The 19203-nt window shown below is 42.8% G+C and overlaps 2 protein-coding genes across 4 annotated transcripts in view; one reads left to right on the top strand and one right to left on the bottom strand.

The window, feature by feature from the left end:
- The window catches only part of KCNQ1 (potassium voltage-gated channel subfamily Q member 1), a 267942-nt gene that overhangs the window by 94448 nt on the left and 154291 nt on the right, over positions 1–19203 (bottom strand). The gene's annotated exons all lie outside the window — the stretch shown is intronic.
- Positions 9628–19203, top strand: part of LOC142255035 (uncharacterized) — a 43632-nt gene continuing 34056 nt past the window's right edge. The window contains exons 1-3 of the mRNA XM_075326467.1: positions 9628–9735; positions 16830–16943; positions 18040–18218. Coding sequence (XP_075182582.1) covers positions 9628–9735; positions 16830–16943; positions 18040–18218 — 401 coding nt within the window. The remainder of the gene's footprint in view (positions 9736–16829; positions 16944–18039; positions 18219–19203) is intronic.

Genomic DNA, 19203 nt, shown 5'->3' with positions numbered 1-19203 from the left:
AAATTTCATGTAAATACTTGAAATTTCAATTCTCAGTCTAGAGATTAACCTGTAAGGCTGTATAACTGAGAACATACATAAATTAATGGGTCTAATCAGAAAATTAAGGTGTTTTTGACCTCCGTTGCCAGGTAGGGTTAACATTAGGGAGTATTTAGACCCCCTTAGTTTATCATAACTATATACCTAACTAAATACAACTGGTGGTGTACACCCTTTGCCCACTGACCTATATTAGGACTTCACTGAACTATCACTAATCACGACTTTGATGTCTCTTGATATATCTGGAAATTTTTCCAATCTTGTATTGATTGCTATAGTATTTTAATATGAATATAATAAATGTTATGTTTTAGAGAGTAGTTAAATGGTTTTCAATTGATCCTCTAAATTATAAATTGAAATTGGTTTATGAAACTATTCATAGCCAGTATAAAAACTGAGGTAGGGAATGCAGCAGCCAATTTGGGATGTTTCTGTTAATTGACAGGATGTCACAGCTCATAGCTAAACAATAAAAATACAGAGCCAAAACACTGAATATTCTTAATATTATGAAGGCTGTGGTCGCATTTAAGAACTTGAAAAGGGATTCAATGCAGTTCTAGGAGACCTACAAGTATTGTAAATGTCTTTTCATAGCAACTCGAGCCTCTGCAATTTGTGGTGGATTCATTTTCTGTGAATTGTGTTTTGGGTTGTTTTTTTTTGTTTTGTTTTTTTATAGTCAATGAAAAAGTGTGACCACCCAAGTTTAGACACCCACCATAAATTCCACAGCAGCTGTGGGATTATCCATGTTAAGTACATCATTGTCTATAACTCGGCCGGGGTGGCCATTAGGTATTTGGGCAAATGCCAGATGGGCAGGTCCGGTAATGGGCTGCATAGATCTTCAACACTCAACAGTATCAGAGTCCACATGACATTGCAATTTGCATTCATCTGCCGACTAGAATGGAACATCAAGTGACGTAGCAGAGACGCTTGCCAGAAAGTTACCACAAATTACATACTTGTGATTACATGACACCTCCTGTAATCATAAAGCAGAGCTGAATTCTAACAGTGTGACTATTGCACACCACTTGGATTAAGTAGGCGGCACTACCCCTTAACGAAAACATTTTCACGGGGGTTCAACCCCTTTAATGATTATGACGGCAGTATTCTGACACTGCGTGGTTGTATTATGTAGTCATGGCCTAGCAACATTGTTTTATATAGCAGTATTATTGGTCTTGTGGTAAATCTTGATTTCCTCCATGCAAGGTAATATTTGTAATAGAGACCCCCATCTAAAATGTGGGAGGGGACAGTATGGGCCTTTCTGCTTTCAAATACCAGGGCTGAAGTTCAATCTCAGTTTGTCCCTCTCTATAACTGATTCACAGACTACAGGCTGCCATTACTGAATTCCTGTTTGACAACAGCTAATCACAAAATAATTAGATATATGGTTCCAGTCTATTCGGCTTTACAAAGTAGTCACTTTTTAGTTTGGCTTTATCCAGTAATATTCGTCAGCGGGTGACAGTTGTCTGAATTTAATCTCAAACAGTGAAGGAAAATCAGACACCAAAACATGGAGATAGCCAGTAAGCAATTATAAAAATGCTCACTTCTAGGGCAGTACAAATCCCTTGAGATTAAGAAGCCACTTGATCAAACAAATTTAGAAGGTGTCTGTAACATCCACTAAATGGCTCTGGGTACAATAGGGCTCACTGTTGAGTGTCTCTTCAGGAGAAAATCCATGTGTTCAGTAATAATAAAGCAGCGCATCTATGGCAGGAAGGGGCCAGAAAACCTCTGATGAGGCAGCACTGTGTCCTCCCGAATGCAACGATGGAGAATAGTATGGCAGCAGAATGGTTGCAGGTTTAACCTGGGCCGTACAAACACTCGTCCAGCTATTACAGGTATCAAAACAAGAATAAGCTTTACCAAACAATTTAATTTACAGCTACACTATAATAACCTAACTGGCCTCCGCTAAATCGGACCGCACGACTGTCACGCTCTGACTACAGAGGCCTACACTTACCCTAATGGATGTGCACACCTATAAAGAACTTACGGTGCTGTTGTCGTGCGTATACTTCCCGGGAGCTCGATCCTGTGATGCTTGGGTAGTTCGTTGATGCACACTTAACTTCTAGGGAAAGGGGGGGGGGGACTTCTCTTCCGCAGATGCAGGGCATCTTGACTCTTCAGGATGTCGTTTCTTCTAGTCTTCAGGAACGCCAACCTAAGGAGCCTCCTACTTCTGTATTGACTCAATGGATACAAGGGATCTGCCATGAACCGGCGGCTCGCAGTCTGGCACCAGGTTTCTCTCCCAACCACCATCCTCAGAGAAACTCTCCCTGGCTGCAGCTTTGCTCTCTCTACTTAGGAGACTTGAATTCTCCTGTTGCCGCTATAAAAACTCTTCTCCTGCTCTTCCTCCTCTACCGACACTTTTTGGGCAGGATTAATCCAACTATACAGAATAGGGGAGAGTGCTGGCTCTTCCTGCAAGTCCATAAAACTCAGAACATAGGGGAGCACGGTCTCAAAGTCATAGCATACCTATCTGTTCGTAGGGGTCGACATCCCTACAATTGTGCCAAAACAAAAAGAAAAATTGTAGGTTTCAATGCTAATGGTATAGGCACCATTACAGACAATGTGTATATATTTGTTATTTTTTTAACTCCACTTTTTTTATCTTAAATAACAGGAAAACAACAATATGTCTGACTTATGAATATATCCTAAAATAGCAATTTTACCTTTCACTGCTTTAGGATTCATACTTTCATAGGTTATAGGTTGAGCTTGATGGACTTATGTCTATCTTCAACCTTTAAAACCAACGTGGGCAGATGCAAATATCCCCATACTAGAGGAAAAATTCCTTCCCGACTCCACATATGGCAATCAAACCGGTGCCCTGGATCAACGTTGCATCACAAAATCTAGTACTCATAACCTATAATATATTTTTCAAGAAAGGTATCCAGGCCTCCTTGTATTTCTGTGGTAAATAAGCCATTATAACATTATGTGGCAGAGAGTTCCATTGTGTCACTTCCTTTACAGTAAGGTTATGTGCGCACGTTGCGTAAATACATGCAGTTACGCTGCGCTTTGTAGCGCAGCGTAACTGCATGCGTCCTGCGTCCCCTGCACAGTCTATGGAGATTGTGCAGGAGCCGTGCGCACGTGGCGTTTTAGAGCGCAGCGCTTCGGCTTCTGCCCGAAGCGCTGCGTTCTAAGAAGTGACATGTCACTTCTTCCGTGCTCTTTGCCGGCAGCTCCTGCTCTGTCTATGGCAGAAGCTGCAGGCAGAGCGCATGGAATCGGCTTTTTTTTTTTTCACTACGGACATTTCTGCAGCAATTTAAAGCGCACATGTACTCTTCAGATCGCTGCAGAAATTTCTGCAGTGACTGTACGCAACGTGCGCACATAGCCATAATCTGTCTGTGATTAGGATTTAATCCCCTTCTCTCTAGATTTAGAGGATGCCCCCTTGCAGGGGTAGGTGTAAAAAAAAAAAAAAACTCATTAAAAAGGTCTCTGTACTGTTCCCTCATATATATGCATATTGTAATAAAAGCAACCCTAAACCTTCGATTTTGAGGAGTCAAAGAAAATAAGTCATCATATAGCCAACATTCAGATATTTCAGCTTATGTAATATCTCTCCAGTATCCAGGAAGCAAATCTGCGTTTTACAGCTATATTACAAAGAACAATGCATCCGTATGAAGTCCAGTTGAATGAACCTCACAGTAGCCACAAAGCCTATGTGGTGGAGTTTCTTTGGTTGTATAATATACACATGCCGCGGCATAGTGCCCTGGTAAGGTGGTGGCACCCTGCTGGAATATGTTAGATGCTTATAGGTTAACAAAGTCTATTCCTTTTCTTAAGGAGCATTTCAAGAGGCCAACAACCCTTCAGAGTCCAACGTTAGGGACCCATGATTCACAATGATTCTGTAATATAGCTAGAAAACAGAAGCGCTGATAGGGTCTTACCAGATAAACAATGACGTAATATATAATATAATACACTCACCAATTGTGGTTGTGAAGGGTCACAACTACCATAGATAATATGAGATACTGGCGGCTGCCGCGGTCCCATGTGGAAAGGTCTTCAAAGTAGGAGGAGAAAAATGAGGAGAAAACGGGGTTAATCTCGCGCAATCCGCCAGAATGAGATGTAGAAATGTTGATAGATTAATAACTTTTTTATTCCATAGGTCACGCATTTCAAGGTGTGAAAACCTCTTCCTCAGGACCAGAATATCAACAACAATTGTTGTTGATATTCTGGTCCTGAGGAAGAGGTTTTTACACCTTGAAACGCGTAGACCTATGGAATAAAAGCGTTATCTATCAACATTTCTACATCTCATTCTGGCAGATTGTGCGGGATTAACCCCTTTTTCTCCTCCTACTGAATGATTCTGTAATGTGAGTGGGTTGGGCGACTCAACTATTTGTCCAAGAACACTCATTCGTTGGGTATAAGTGGTTCAATTGGGTGGAAAAATTCTCATTCATCTTTTGAAGATTGAATAAGTGAAATATCCTTAATAGATTACACGAAGACTAGAACGACAAAAAGGAGAAGTGGAACAATCACTTCAACCATTTCATTCACGATTCCTATCCTTTACGATCACTTGGCTGACATCGTTTGTTGTTGTGAGTTACAATCGCATTGTTCATTTTTTAATCGATTAGTTATCAGAAGCTGCGGAGAAAAGGGCGCATAAGGTCTTACCCGATAAAAACAAGAGATAAGAAATAAAGGCGCACTCACATATAGATGTTGTGAGGAGGTCACAAGACCTAAAATCGCATAATCACAGGTAGGAGACAGCTGCAGCTGCGCAGAAGTAGAGACGAGGTTTTTTTTCTCAGGAACAAACGGGGTTCACCGCCGCGCTTATCACCAATACAATAGGAAGTAATTAGTCCGTGTCCTTTATTGTAAGTACATGTACAGGTAAACGCGTTTCAGGGGTCTCTGCCCCCTTCCTCAGGACAGTATATTAAAGACAGGACAAAGTTCAGCAAGTCAGTGTGAGCAGGTATATATACCTCTGGCTTTTTACATCATAGGACCACCCTCCAGTTTGAAAAACGTCGGGATCCTTAGTAAAAAAAAAAAAAAAAAAAAAGGAGAAGATAACAGCCATCAGAATTCAGTACAAATCATACAAAACATTATCTCATATTTTTAAAAACAGATTTTTTTGAGAAGATCAAAGGATAGGTATATATAAATGTGAAAGAAAAGAAGGAAAAAAAGGAAAAAATAAAAAAATGGGTATTAATGGGATTTGAACCCCAACGGTTAGAAAGATCACTGGAGACTTTACTGGATCAATTAATCCATGTGTCTGACTTATTCAGGTATCCGTTAAGTCAGAAGAAGATAAGCAGTGTTGTGGAAGAAAAGACAAAAATACTATTATCTAGATAGTGTATGCAAGGGGCTTAGAAGAACATAATTAAATATGTATATATAAAATATAAAATGACAAATTTCAAAAAAATAAAAACACTGGAGAGGGGTTAATAAATATAGATATGGTAATCTGTATATGTAAAGGAAAAAAAAAAAAACTGATGCGAATGTCGGGCCCAGGGGCAGCCGGGCTGCTCTGATTCGGACGGTCCGTGGCTCAAGGGGTTCCGAATCCGGGGTCACCGTCGACCAGTTTTAAATAAAGAGAAAAGGAAAATTAAAAAAAAAATAAAAATATAGTCTGACTACGCCACTCGCGGTGTGCGGCCAGGGATTGTAGGGTCACCGCTGCGGGTTCCCGCTGCGGGTTCCCGCTGGGGATGATGTATGGGGGCAGCATAGATGGTGGAGCCCTCCGCGAGCAGGTCTTTTCTCCATGGGTAGGTGAAGGGTTAACGTGGAGGCGCACGGCAATAAATCAGTCCAGACAGGGAGTGCAGTTTGGTTGTGTTTACTTACTGGGTTCGCACCCTGGAGACGTGCTGGATTCCAGGTGCGCCCGAGTCCTCTATAGCTGTGCCAGCCAACCTGTGGTGTCACTCTCCACCTGTGCACTCTGGTGTATGTGTCCTCCCTGGCGTGGAGCTCCTGGAGGTCCATCTGGTGTCTGGGTCCTGCCGCAGGCAGCTTGGACTATTTAAGGGTATGTGTCCCGCTCCCGCTTTGCTGCTGATGCCTCGGACGTTAGTGGTGGCAGATGAGTCCTGGAAACCCCCCCCCGCCTGTCAAAGTTAACAGATGGCTTGAAGTCCTGGTCTGTTCTGGGATCTGCACCCCGTGCGTGCAAAGTGCTGGGAACCCTAGTTTTCCACCCCACAGGATACCTCTGTCTTTGGAACTTGCTCTCTCACTCTCCAGCTACTTTCCTCTGAGTGGCTGATCTCTCTAGTCAGGTCTTTGCGGAGTCTTTGCTACTTTCCCTGTGTCTCAAGATTCCATTGTCTGTCTTGACACCTGTTCTTTTACTACCGCTCACTTCTCAATCCTCTCCTCTCCTCTCCTTTCTCTCTCCCTATCTTCTGCTGACTTGCCACACTTCCCAGGTCACTCTCTCCTCCCCCAGGTCTGGTCCCCCCCTTCTCAGTTGGCTGCCAGTTAGTTCACAGTGCCCAGCCCTGTCTCCTGGTTCTAAGGGGGGGGGGGGGGTTCCCACCCTGGTTGTGAGTGTAGATGTCCTGGTGTGCTAGTGTGTGTGTACTGACTGGCACAGTCATGTAGGACCCGAGCTATTGCCTTGTTGTTACCTTGTTTTTGTGACACCTGCTTACTGCAGGGGCGTCACAAGAACTAAAAGGGAAAAGAATTATGTGCGTTTCATGCCATACGCCACAGGAGTAGTGGTGCCACGGCGTAAAAAGCCAGAAGTATATATACCTGCTCACACTGACTTGCTGAACTTTGTCCTGCCTTTAATATACGGTCATGAGGAAGGGGGCAGAGACCCCAGAAACACGTTGACCTGTATATATACTTACAATAAACGACACGGATTAATTACTTCCTATTTTAATCGATTAGTGTAAGGGTTCATTCACACGAGTAAAGCGGATTGGTCACCAAGTGAGTATTGCCAGTTTTTGCTCTTCGTTTCTTCTCGCTGCTCCGTTGGGCATTCCACTTGTTTTCAATGTTAATTTTTTCTATATTATATATAAACTTACCATACAGTGTTGGGGTGCAGCTCACATAATATTACTGCAAAGAAACCTAAAGTCACGACCCCATAGATTCCTATGAGCAGTACCCACTTAGTAAAGACCATCATAATTAGTGTTTAAATAAAATGACCCATATCTCTGGAACTGTATGGCGGATTTATATAAATAAAAAAAAAACAACACACAAGTGGAACACTCAGTGGAGCAGCAGGAACAAAATAAAAGCAATAACTGGCCATATTCACTTGGTGACAGGTCTACAGATTACTTTGAGGACAGCAGGAAGACAGGGCTTGTTTAAAGGGAATCAGTCAGGAGGTTTTTGCTATGTAAGCTGAAGCCAGCGTGGTGGTGTTGTTTACTTAAACTAAAGGCTTAATCACTTGGTGATTATCATTGCTGTGACTAGGTGGGTCATTCCTTGTTGTCTGGCATGCCCTCCCGATTGACACCTCATTATCAATGTATAATCTCTATTGAGAGCCTGGTTTGGGCATGGACAGCTCTTTCAGCTCTACTGCTTTGCTAATCTAAAACCTCAGGTTAGATCAGAATGGCTGCAGCCAGTAATCAAAATGATACAGAGTCTCTTTGCCTACATCATACTGCTCTCAGATGAGGTAACGAAAACCTGCTGACAGATTCCCTTTAAGTTGAACCATATCATTAGGGTTACAGCTACTGCAAGTTGCATGACATGCTTGTTGGTTAGACTTCAACGTGAAAAGAACATTTGTACAAAAGCCAAAGAAACTATTACAGAGCTCCACTGTAGACATGGCAGTATATTTACACACACACACACACACACACACACACACACACACACACACACACACACACACACACACACACACACACACACACACACACACACACCAGGGCTTGGGGGACAGTTTACCACACAAAAAGTTCTCAAGAGGGAAAGGTTGGGATGAAAATGGCTACTAACTTTAGCCAACAACTGCTATATCAGAATCGGTCTCTGTAAGTGTACCCCCTACCACAGCACATTCAGACTAGACGTGCACTTGGCCATTGTCTGAATTCACCTTCACACTCCTGCCAAATGTCCGTATATGAAACCCGAGCCTCAGGAGTCACAGCAACAGCCCATAGAATGCTTCATCTCTTATGGGTCAGTAATATTGCTCTCAAAAATTATTTTCATTAAAGGAAAACAAGTGAGGCTTGTTACAGACATCTCATGAATCTTCACTTCATACTTGTTTAACAGGTTAGATCGCAGTCTCACGCAAATACTAAATCATTCCACAGACTCTTTCCTGAGGCAGTAGGTTTTCTGTCTTTCGCATAGTGATCTCTAATTCTCACCACCTATTTATATAAAAACAGAATAATGCAACAAAATCTAGAGTATGGTGCCAGCCCTCTCCGGTCACGCACCGTGTGTATTAGTAGCTGCAGGCTCCAGATTTTATTAAATGTAGTCAACACGCACAGCAACATCTTCAGCTGCTCAGATTACTGAACAAATAGCTGAGGTTACTGTGCTGTAGATGTAAAGGGTATGCGAATGTCTGCAATCATGTTTAATGTCTCTGGTGCACATAAAAGAAAAAATTTAAGGGGTTGTTCAGTGAAAACACGTTATCACAAGTAATGAGAGAGCACTTAAGTAATGGAGGGCTCATTACTCGAATCCAGCAGATCCAACGCTCTTACCCGCTCGATTTGAGTAACAATTATCACGGAAGTTTATGTGGAACGTGGGCATTTTTCCATCAGAAACCGCTAGAGAGCCAGGGAGGCCGGAAAAATGCATGGGAAGATGCCTGGACGCATCTAACTCCCAGGTTACTGCTTGGGAGTTAAAAATTAATAATAAAAAAAGCTAATATATGTAACCAACCAAGTTAAAGCAGACAGCCAGGAGATGGCATTTCTCAGGCTGCGAAGGCCCATGTCTACTTTGCCCTTTCCAGCCTAAAAATAGAATCCCACAACCACCCCAGAATTGGCACATCACATCAGATGTGAAAATTCTGGTGCTTCACCCTGGCTTTTCCCGATTGCCCTGGTACAGTCTAAGTCAGGATAATATTTGTTGGGCTTAACATCAGCTGTCGAGAAAAAAAAAAAAAAAAGTTTATTTGAATAAAGGTTCCACCACACTTTCCCTCAATCCCCAATATATTAAAAAAAAAATATAAAATGTAATAAAAAAAAAAATATATATATATATATATACACATATATATACACATACATTATATATATACACATTACATTCATTCATTATATGTAAAATATAATCTATTACGTAGTGGTCCCGCCACGTCCCCCCGAATCCGTACTCCAAGCTACTGCAGAGCCTCATTCATTCCTGATCTGGCATTGGCCAGGAGTGACCTAAAGAGCATCTCTCTCTTTAGCTCTGTCCTGGTCAACGCTAGATCAGGAATTTCTCATGCCCGATGACATCACTGAGTTACTGATGCCACCACGCATGGAAATCTCCAGGTCTAGTGATGATCAGGTAAACATTCGGCAGGACGAGGAACTTTCATTCCATGAGGTTAGAGTTGCAGTGCGCATGATCGACCTCTGCCCCAATCATTCCCCATGGGGCTGCACTCGTGGTTGTACGCCAGCCCAATAAAAAAAATGAATGGAGCGGTGGTTGGTTGAACAATTTCAGCAGTTACATAGTGGAGGTTGAGTAGCTGAACCGCACATGAATGGGCAGGTGTCAGCTACATCAAATTTTTAGTGAATTTCACTTTATTTTTTGTTTCATTAACTTACATATTAAAATATTTCACTCTAAATTTACTTTTAGCATAAAAGTACAAAGTCACAAAAAAAAGTCTTTGAATCACTGGGATGCGTAAAAGAATTACACAGTGATTTCAGGTTCGAAAATTGCAGTTTAGCTCAAACTTCTCGAACAGACCATCGATTTAAAGGCCCTGTCACACACAGAGATAAATCTGTGGCAAATCTGTGGTTGCAGTGAAATTGTGGACAATCAGTGCCAGGTTTGTGGCTGTGTACAAATGGAACAATATGTCCATGATTTCACTGCAACCACAGATCTGCCAAAGATTTATCTGTGTGTGTGACAGGGCCTTAAGGGTTAAAAATCTTAAAAAACCTTTTTGAAACGTAAAATGAAACTTTCTTTTATACATGAAGCTTCTATAACAGCTTGCTATTGTTCCAAGGTCATATCTAGAACATTTTTGTTTGCAAATTTTAATCTGGAACAAGCTGCATGGAGGAATCTGAAACACATTTTTCCACTATCTTAAAAATAAGATTAAACACCCAGCCAACTAACATATCAGCGTTTCATAGCAAGTTAATGAATGAAACTAAATGAAAACTACTAATAACATTTTCCAGATAACACATGAAATGCAGACTGCAAAAAAAACACTATTACTACATTGTAAATGGTCATATTTTTTCTAGAACTCACTTAACAATAATTGGAACATTATGAAGGTTAGGACTAATTCTGGTGACCATATAAGGCCCCTTTCACACGTCAGTGATTCTGGTACGTTTGTGCTTTTTTTAAAACGTACCAGAATCACTGACATACGCAGACCCATTATAATGAATGGGTCTGCTCACAAATCAGTGATTTTTCACTGCACGTGTCTCCGTGCGGCGTACCTACGTGTGCGTGATTGCCGCACGGAGACATGTCCATTTTTTTCTGGCATCACTGATGTTCCACGGACCACGCAGTGGTGTGGTCCGTGAAACACGTGCCAGAAAAAAAATGTGCTTTTAAAATAAAAATCATTTTTACTCACCCGGCGTCCAGCGATGTCCTCTGCAGCCCGTTCTCCCTGCTGCTTCTGAGCCGGCTCATTATTGTCGCGCATATTCATTATGCGCGACACAGCCGACCCGGAAGCAGCTGCTGCGGGGGTCACCGCCGGCCGGATGCTGCACCGCGGGAGCGATCAGCACCATGGACAGCGGGAGCGCGCACAGGTGAGTTGTTTTCTAAGTGCAATCACGGGCCACGGAGAACGGAGTCCGGATTGCACTTAGACAACCCACATGTGCCGTGAATCACGGCACACGCAGGGACATGTGCGTGTTTTACACGCCAGTGAAAAACGTCACTGTTTTTCACTGACGTGTGAAACGGGCCTTATGGAATGGATACTACCCCAGTAGAGTGGTGTTCATTGGCACTAAAAACCTAATAACCAGGAAAGTCTAATCTAGCACTGGCTTTAAGCAGAAGACTATAATATGTGTTTCCCTCAAGAACAGGATCAGGAAACTGAGTAGACCAAAGCAATTACGCTTCTATATTCTCATGTTTACTCCCTGGGGGCATGGAATTCCAGCTAAAATAGGTGCAAACCATCAACAGTTGTCTCCATTTATGTACCCAAGCGCTGTAGAGTGCCAACAAATGGCACTGCTAACTCCCCGAGAAAAAATACAATACTGTGATGGGACAGATAATAGGACTTACATTAACCTCATCCACAATCGTTACACAACATCAATACAGTTACAGCTTTTGTCAAAGATGGACGATTGCTGACACCAAACTATAAGACGAAGACTAGTACCTAGCGTATAAGACCCCCAGTGTATGGGATCACTAGCGTATAGTTTACGAGTCCTCATTCCTCCTCTCTGTACAAGCACTGAGTGCTCCAAATACACTTCTGCTTAACACAATCATGTAGCAAGGAACAACGGTACTCAATAACTCTATTTTAGTAAACAGAGGGGTCCCAATGATCACTTATTAGTTATCTTGTTTATTTTATGAGGGGGGAAACATTAACTTGTCTATATAACTCTACCCAACAGGATGAGAAGTTGAAAGATATTGCATGGTGGGAAACTGACATTGGAATCACATTCTCACATGAAAGGAGGGTTACAAAATTAAATATTAAAAAAATATCTAAAAATAAAAAAAAATAAAAAAGTGTGAGGTCCCCCCCCTATTGATAACTAGCCAAGGTAAAGCAGACAGCTGGGGGATGGTATTATCAAGCTGGAAAGGGCCATGGTTATTTGGCCTTTCCCAACCTAAAAATAGCAGCCTGCAGCCACCCTCAGAATTGATGCATCACATTTGATGCATTTATTATGGCGCTTCGCTCCAGGTCTTCCAGATTGCCTTGTTGTGGTGGCAATCAAGGTAATAGTCAATAAGTGTAGGTCTGCTCAACTGGCTCTAGGTGCTCAGAAGTAATAAGCAATATAATAAAAGAGAATAACTCCGGCACACTATTTAAAGATGCAAAAAAGAAAAAAAGTATCCACTTTAATTTTTGAAATTTAGTATACCGATACAATGAACAAAAATAAACCAAAGTTTTGTCTTGAATAAAGCCTTTTTCAATGTTTCTGTTATCTGAAAATAGATTTTCGCTCATGCACATATATAGAATGGCCTGAGAAACAAGGACTGTCTCTGATGCCACACCAGTAAAGTATGGGTGAAGAATCAGTATGGCATTAAGGTGCTGCGCAGGCGCACTTTGATCTACCCTGAGTAGGGCAGATCAAAGCATTGTCGTGCGCCTGCACAGGACCTCAATGCTGGCCTGTGTGCATGACGTAGGATGCATTGTGCATCCAGGCTTCAGAAGAAGGAGGACAAAGAAAGCCGAAAGAGGAGGCGCCGGATCCGGAAAACAACCATCTGGCCAGTCTGCAACCGCACCGCCCCGTAGATTAGTTTTATACTGTGATTTTTACATTCTACGCAGGGGCCTGGGCTCTTATATCCAGTATTCTAGAATACTGTATACAAGAGCCCACTGGTGGTGGCCGCAGCTTATAGTCACCAAATCTGGTGACCGGTTGCCTTTCATTTCAATAGGCGCCGTGTCATGCTACATTTTTCCGTGATCGTTTAGTTTCTTTGCTACAGAATTTATTCTTTGGAACGCAAGTGAACAACCCGAATTCTAATTTCTAGGTATATTTCTCTGGCTACAGAACATAATCTTAATAGGTCATAATATTAGGATAAAAGAAATAAAGGTGTGGTAAGAGTCATGAAAGAAAAAGTAGTAAAAGTGACTTGTAATAACAAATCCACATTGAAGCACCAAGCACAATGCGCCCTTAGAGCAGTACATGGCATAATCCTCATTTCAGCTGTTGAAAGGTATAACGTGACAGACGCATGAATCAAACAAACATAAAACTTCCGACACTTCTACATTGATGTGTCAGGCCACAGATGGCTGTGCATTTGAAAATTATGGGTCTTTTGTTGCTGGCATCTGGAATCCGTGAAGTTTCCATAATGGACATCAATAGTATCCGTCAGCCATGTAACTGCCCTAAACAAAGAGCAGATGAAAAGCCCTATCTGGAAGTCAGTATCCTGTCACTAGCTAAAATGGATATTAAGCATTTCATAGTATAGCTAAAGGGGTTATCCACTATTTGGACAAGTCCAGAAATGCCTAAGCACCTCATCTTAAAGGGGGATAGATACTAATTGGACAATCTCTACTCAACCCCGTTTTTCACCCCTGTAAAAAATAAATGAGCCTATACTCCCCTCCGGTGGGACCGCAGATCCAGTGATGTGTAAAGTTGCATTCTCACTGCCCATGTGACATTGTTAGGGCACGCCAGTCCCGTGACCAGTCAGCACCCGGCAACTGTCTCCCCACCTCTGGACATGTGAGCAGGATATGAGCGCTGCCATGACTTCCTGCTCAAATGTCTCTGACGGTGAAGATGAGGAAGCCAACACTGATTGGTCGCAGGGACAGTTTGTTAAACAGTGGCCCTACCGGAGGGGAGTATAGCCTTATTTATTTTTCTGGTGCAAACAAAGGGAATGAGAAGGAGTTGTCCAAGTAGTGGACAACCTTTTTAAAACAAGAAAAGTTTATGGTCACCTGGTGCGTAGGCACCATTCCAGCAATGTCAGTGCCTGGTCTCCCGCCACTCGCATTGCCAATGTCATGGGAATGCAGCAGCTAATGTCACAGGAGACCAAGCACCATCATTGCTTGAATGACACCTGTGTGGAAGGCAATTAAGTTTTCTTTTATTTGGGGAACTTGGGCATTTAAGGGGTTAACCAATTTGTAGACAAATCATTGAAGGCATTTGAAAAGGGAAATTCTAAACCAGTCAGCATATAGTGCGTCTTTCAGTAGGCATCATTTTAATGCTTCATATGCTCTGTGGTGGTGCTGCAGGAAAACTGAGCAGGTAAGTAGACTGGTGTAACATCTACGCCCCTGTACGGTCTCTTCTCTCCCACCCAGCAGCGGCACTGGCACACTTGCCATCCCAGCCGCTCTAAAGGTGTGTCCCACTCCGGTCACCGCCACAACGTTCTGCTACCCAGGACTCCACACAAGTCTCCCGGGAGTACGCCTAGCACACGATCACTCTATCCCTGCATTTTAAAAGGGGCAGTTCACTCGTATATGGCTGGGAGGCATTACCCATTTAAGGCATCCTCCCCTTTAAAGAGGTACCTTAGCAACAAGGTCCCTGTACTCACAGCCTCTGTCTATATTGTGCATAACCTGTATTCAGCACCTGTGTTCTGTAACAGCAGCCTTTATGCATCGTCCCTTCTAAGGCTATGACAGGGTAGTCTGACAATATGCCAATATCCCGTCCAGTTCCGCACCCTATCTTCGAAGCTTGACTGACAATGAGGAGTTGGTGGAAGCCTTCTGGGAGGGTTTCTTCCCAAAAAAAAAAAAAAATAATCAGGGATGAACTGGCTGGTCGTGACATCCCTCCAATGTTCGATCTGAAATCTCTTTTCATCTGAATCGACCTTAGCCGTCAGCCCCCACTAGTTTATCCATACCTATGCAGGTGGAGCACATAAATATGGCTAAACATGGACAAACTTTGTTGCACTGAGGCGAAATGCTTCTACTGCAGTAGTCTGGAACATTTAAATTTGCTCATGTCCCGTGGAACCGGGAAACTCCCAAGCCTACGGTTTGTTGGAGAGTCTACCCTGGGTGAGAGCAACTCCTCTCTGACTCGGTCGGTGTTTGTTCCCTTGGGCAACACCAGCTTCATTGAGTCGTGCAACAAGTCGTGGTGGACAGATATCAGATTCCTATTCAATATCTTCAACAGTCCTTTTTTGGTGTTGTCGTTTGAGAGAAAAGTTCTTTCCAAAGCCATTCATTTAATTATAAAGTAGGTGGCATTTCAGGTGGGAATTTTGCATTCTGAGGACATTGTCTTCTATGCTCTACCAGGCCTGTCCCACCCTCTCCTGCTATGTCTGTCGTGACTATGAGGGCATGAGCCCATCTTGGACTGGAGGTCCCGAGAAGTGCATTGTTGGGGTCAGATCTCTCACAAGAAATGTTTTTTCCCAGTTTGTCCTCCCTATTGGTCTTACGCTGACATCTTCAACAAAAAGGAAGCGGTGAAGCTACCGCCACACAGGCCATATGATTGTCCTACAGATCATCTTTCGTGTTCCTCTTCTCCTTGAGGCTGTATCTACCCTCTGTCCCAGGTGGAGACCCAAACCATGTCTAAGTATATCAAAGAGAATATGATAAGGGGACTGATCTGAAAATCTTCCTCCCTGGCTGGAGCTGGATTATTCTTTGTCAAGAAAAAGGATAGCTCTCTCTGGCCCTGTATGGATTACATGGGCTCAATCTGATTATGATTAAGAGTAAATATATTCCACAATTATTTGATAACCTCAGAGGCTCCAGAATGTTCACTAAATGCGATCTTTGAGAAATGTATAACCTGATCCGTATACGCCAGGGGAACAAATGGAAGACCTCTTAACACTCGAGATGGCCATTACGAGTATTGCATAATGCAGTTTGGGCTCAGTAATGCCCCTGCGGTCTTCCAAGAATTTGTAAATGATATCATGCATGATCTCAGTTACTCGTGTGGTGGTATACCTGAACAATATCCTGGTGTTCTCTACCAATCTACCTACTCACAGGACGAATGTTCACCAGGTCCTGCAGAAACCTAGGGAGAACTGTCTGTACACCAAGTTCTAAAAGTGTGTTTTCAAGCAGACTTCTCTTCCTTTTCCTAAGTTATGTAATTTCAGATACCAGGCTAAGGAGGGATCCTGAGACAGTGTCAGCAATTCTGTAGTGTCCTCATCCTGATGGTGTGAAGACTATCCAGCGGTTTCTGTTGCTATGATCGACAATTTATACCACATTTTTCATCCTGAAACCACCCCAATTTCTGCCATGATCTGCAGGGGTGCTAATCAAAAGATGTGGACTTTGGAGATTGAGATCGCTTTTAACTCCCTAAAGCAGGCATTCACATCAGCTCCAGTGCAGATTAGACCTGAAATTAATAAACAGTTCTTCTTAGAAATGAATGCTTCATCTTCTGAGATCTGGGCAGTTCTCACACCTAACGGGAGGATGATGACCTGCGGTTACCCTTCCAAAGCCTTCTCTGCACCGGAACGCAACTATTTGATTGGCAACTGAGAGTTGTTGGCAATTCAGCTGGCTTTGGAGGAGTGACATTACTAGGGGGAAGTACATCCAGTCGTCATTTACATCGACCATAATAAACTTTGCCTACCTGCAATCTACACAGATTTTGAATCTACACCAAGCTAGGTGGTTACTGTTCCCTTGCCTGCTTTGACTTTGTATTAATTTTTAGTCGAAGGACAAGAATGTCAAGGCAGATGCACTTTCAAGGTCCTTTGTGTCAACCGACCAAGAAAATGAGCTTCAATACATCACTGAAACCTCCAAGATGCTTACTGTGGCTCCGGTAAACTTATCCTGCTCTCTATCTGGAAAACCCTTGTTGCAGAGACAGCTGGGAAGCTAGTACTACAGTTGGATCACTCATAAGTTAGCAGGCCATGCTGGGCAGAAGAAAAAAAATGCCCTTTTCATCTAGCAGTATTATTGGTGACCATCTCTGTACAAGGACATTGTCGACTTTGTTTCTGCCTGACCATGTGCTCCAAATAAGACTCCTAAAACTGCTTCCGTCCAGTCTGTTATTACATCTTCCCATGCCTTTTGTTCCCTGGCAGCACATCGCAATGAACTTCATCACAGCCTTCTGGTGTCCTCTGGGTGGTCCATCATCTGGGTGGTGGTGGACCATTTCTCTAAGATGGCACACTTTACTCCCCTTGTGAGGTCTTTATACTGCTCCCATACTTGCTGAGATGTTCATTCAGCATATCTTCCACCTTAATGATTTACCTTTCCACAGTTTCTTATAGAGGCAGTCTGACAACATCCTGATTCTGGAAGGCCATCTGCAAGCTACTGAATGTATCCCTGGATGTCTCATCAGCCTACCACCCTCAGTCCAATGGTCAGGTAGAGCAGGTCAGATCTTGACGAACTTCCTGCGGTACTTCGTCAATGCAAAGAGAAAGGTCGGGTGCACAGCACAATATACAAAAAATGTGCACAGCAGGTGCTACAAATGCACCCAGCAGTGGGACAATTGGAAGAGGAAGAAAATACATTACAGATATTGTGCACACTGAAATACTATATACAAATAAGTGTATTGAATACAAAACGCTCACTAAAAAGAATTAAAACCACAAAAAGGTCGTCATGGAAAGGAAATCTACAAGACTATAATAAGTTGGCGGGTACAAAACACTCTCTATAGCAGAAATTGATACAACATGAGAAGAAGGTCTGAAAAATTTTTTCCGTGACAACCTTTTTGTGGTTTTGTTTTTAGTGAGTGTTTTGTATGCAATAAATTTATTTGTTTATAGTATTTCAGTGTGCACAATATATACAGTGTGGTTTCTTCGAGATATGTCGGTCTCTAGATGCCTTCCTACAAGTTGGGTCCTTGCTTTATTGGTCCCTTTGATGTTCTCAAACAGATTAATACCGAATCCGACAAAATTAAGCTTCCAGACTCATTATGTATCTTCAATACCTTCCACGTGTATCTCCTCAAGCCGGTCATTCTGAGTCACTTCTTCAAGGGTCCCGATGCCTTCTTCATGGCCAGAATATTCCTTACCTCAAAGACATCTTCCATACTAAAAATGTGGGGAAGGTAAGAGGTAAAACCCTATTCCTAATAGGTTGGAAGGGTTTTGGCCCTGAGGAGAGGTCGTGGGAGCCTAGAAAGAATATTAATGCCCTTCTCCTGAGGAGATTCTCTTCTGGCCTGGAAAAGAGCGCTTATGGTGAACTCTATCCCCACCTCTTAAAGGAGCTGAGCGCTCAATCAAGAAATGCGTCCGGACTATGGCTGAGAGGCATTGGGTATTTAAAGCATCATCCTCACAAGGGAGGCGCCTTAGCAACAAGGTCCCTGTACTCACATCTTGTTGTGCATAACCTGTATCCAGTACCTGTGTCCTGTACTAGCACCCTGTGTCCAGTACCTGTGTCCTGTACCAGCAGCCTGTATCCAGTACCTGTGTCCTGTACCAGCAGCCTGTATCCAGTACCTGTGTCCTGTACCAGTAGCCTTTATCCAGTACCTGTGTCCTGTACCAGTAGCCTGTATCTAGTACCTGTGCCCTGCATACCCATATCAGAGATCCATTTGGTACCAGCTGTCCTGCCCGCACCTGCCATCCTGCCAGTTCCCGTCATCCAGCCAGTATAGGATGTCGTTCCTGTTAGTTACCCAGAATCTGATCCTGCATTGCTTATCCTCTGGGATCAGCTGCTGCAGAACCAGAGACTGCCCCGGAGTGGTACCTTGCGGTTAACTTCCAGTACAAGCCTAACTTCACCATCAGAGGCTCTAGTGAAGACAAAAGGTAGTCGCTTAGTCACACCCCTCTAGGGTGATCCACTAAGCAAATTCCTCTTTCTTCGAAGCCACTCAACATTGTCAGACCGCACAAAGTGTATAAAACACGTAAATATGGTGTAAAGCATGGAAAAAGCAAGGGGTTTTTTTCCTACTTTATGCCATTTAACTTGATAAATTTCATCTAATATCTTGAACTTTTTTTTTTTTTTTAAAGTGATAATGGAGCTAAAAATGTAGTGTTAATTACTTGTGGCCTTTTTAAAAGTGTATA

The sequence above is a fragment of the Anomaloglossus baeobatrachus genome, chromosome 10 (assembly GCF_048569485.1).
Source record: "Anomaloglossus baeobatrachus isolate aAnoBae1 chromosome 10, aAnoBae1.hap1, whole genome shotgun sequence".
In the NCBI taxonomy this organism is placed as follows: domain Eukaryota; kingdom Metazoa; phylum Chordata; class Amphibia; order Anura; family Aromobatidae; genus Anomaloglossus; species Anomaloglossus baeobatrachus.
This window is presented reverse-complemented; position numbering and strand designations above follow the sequence as displayed.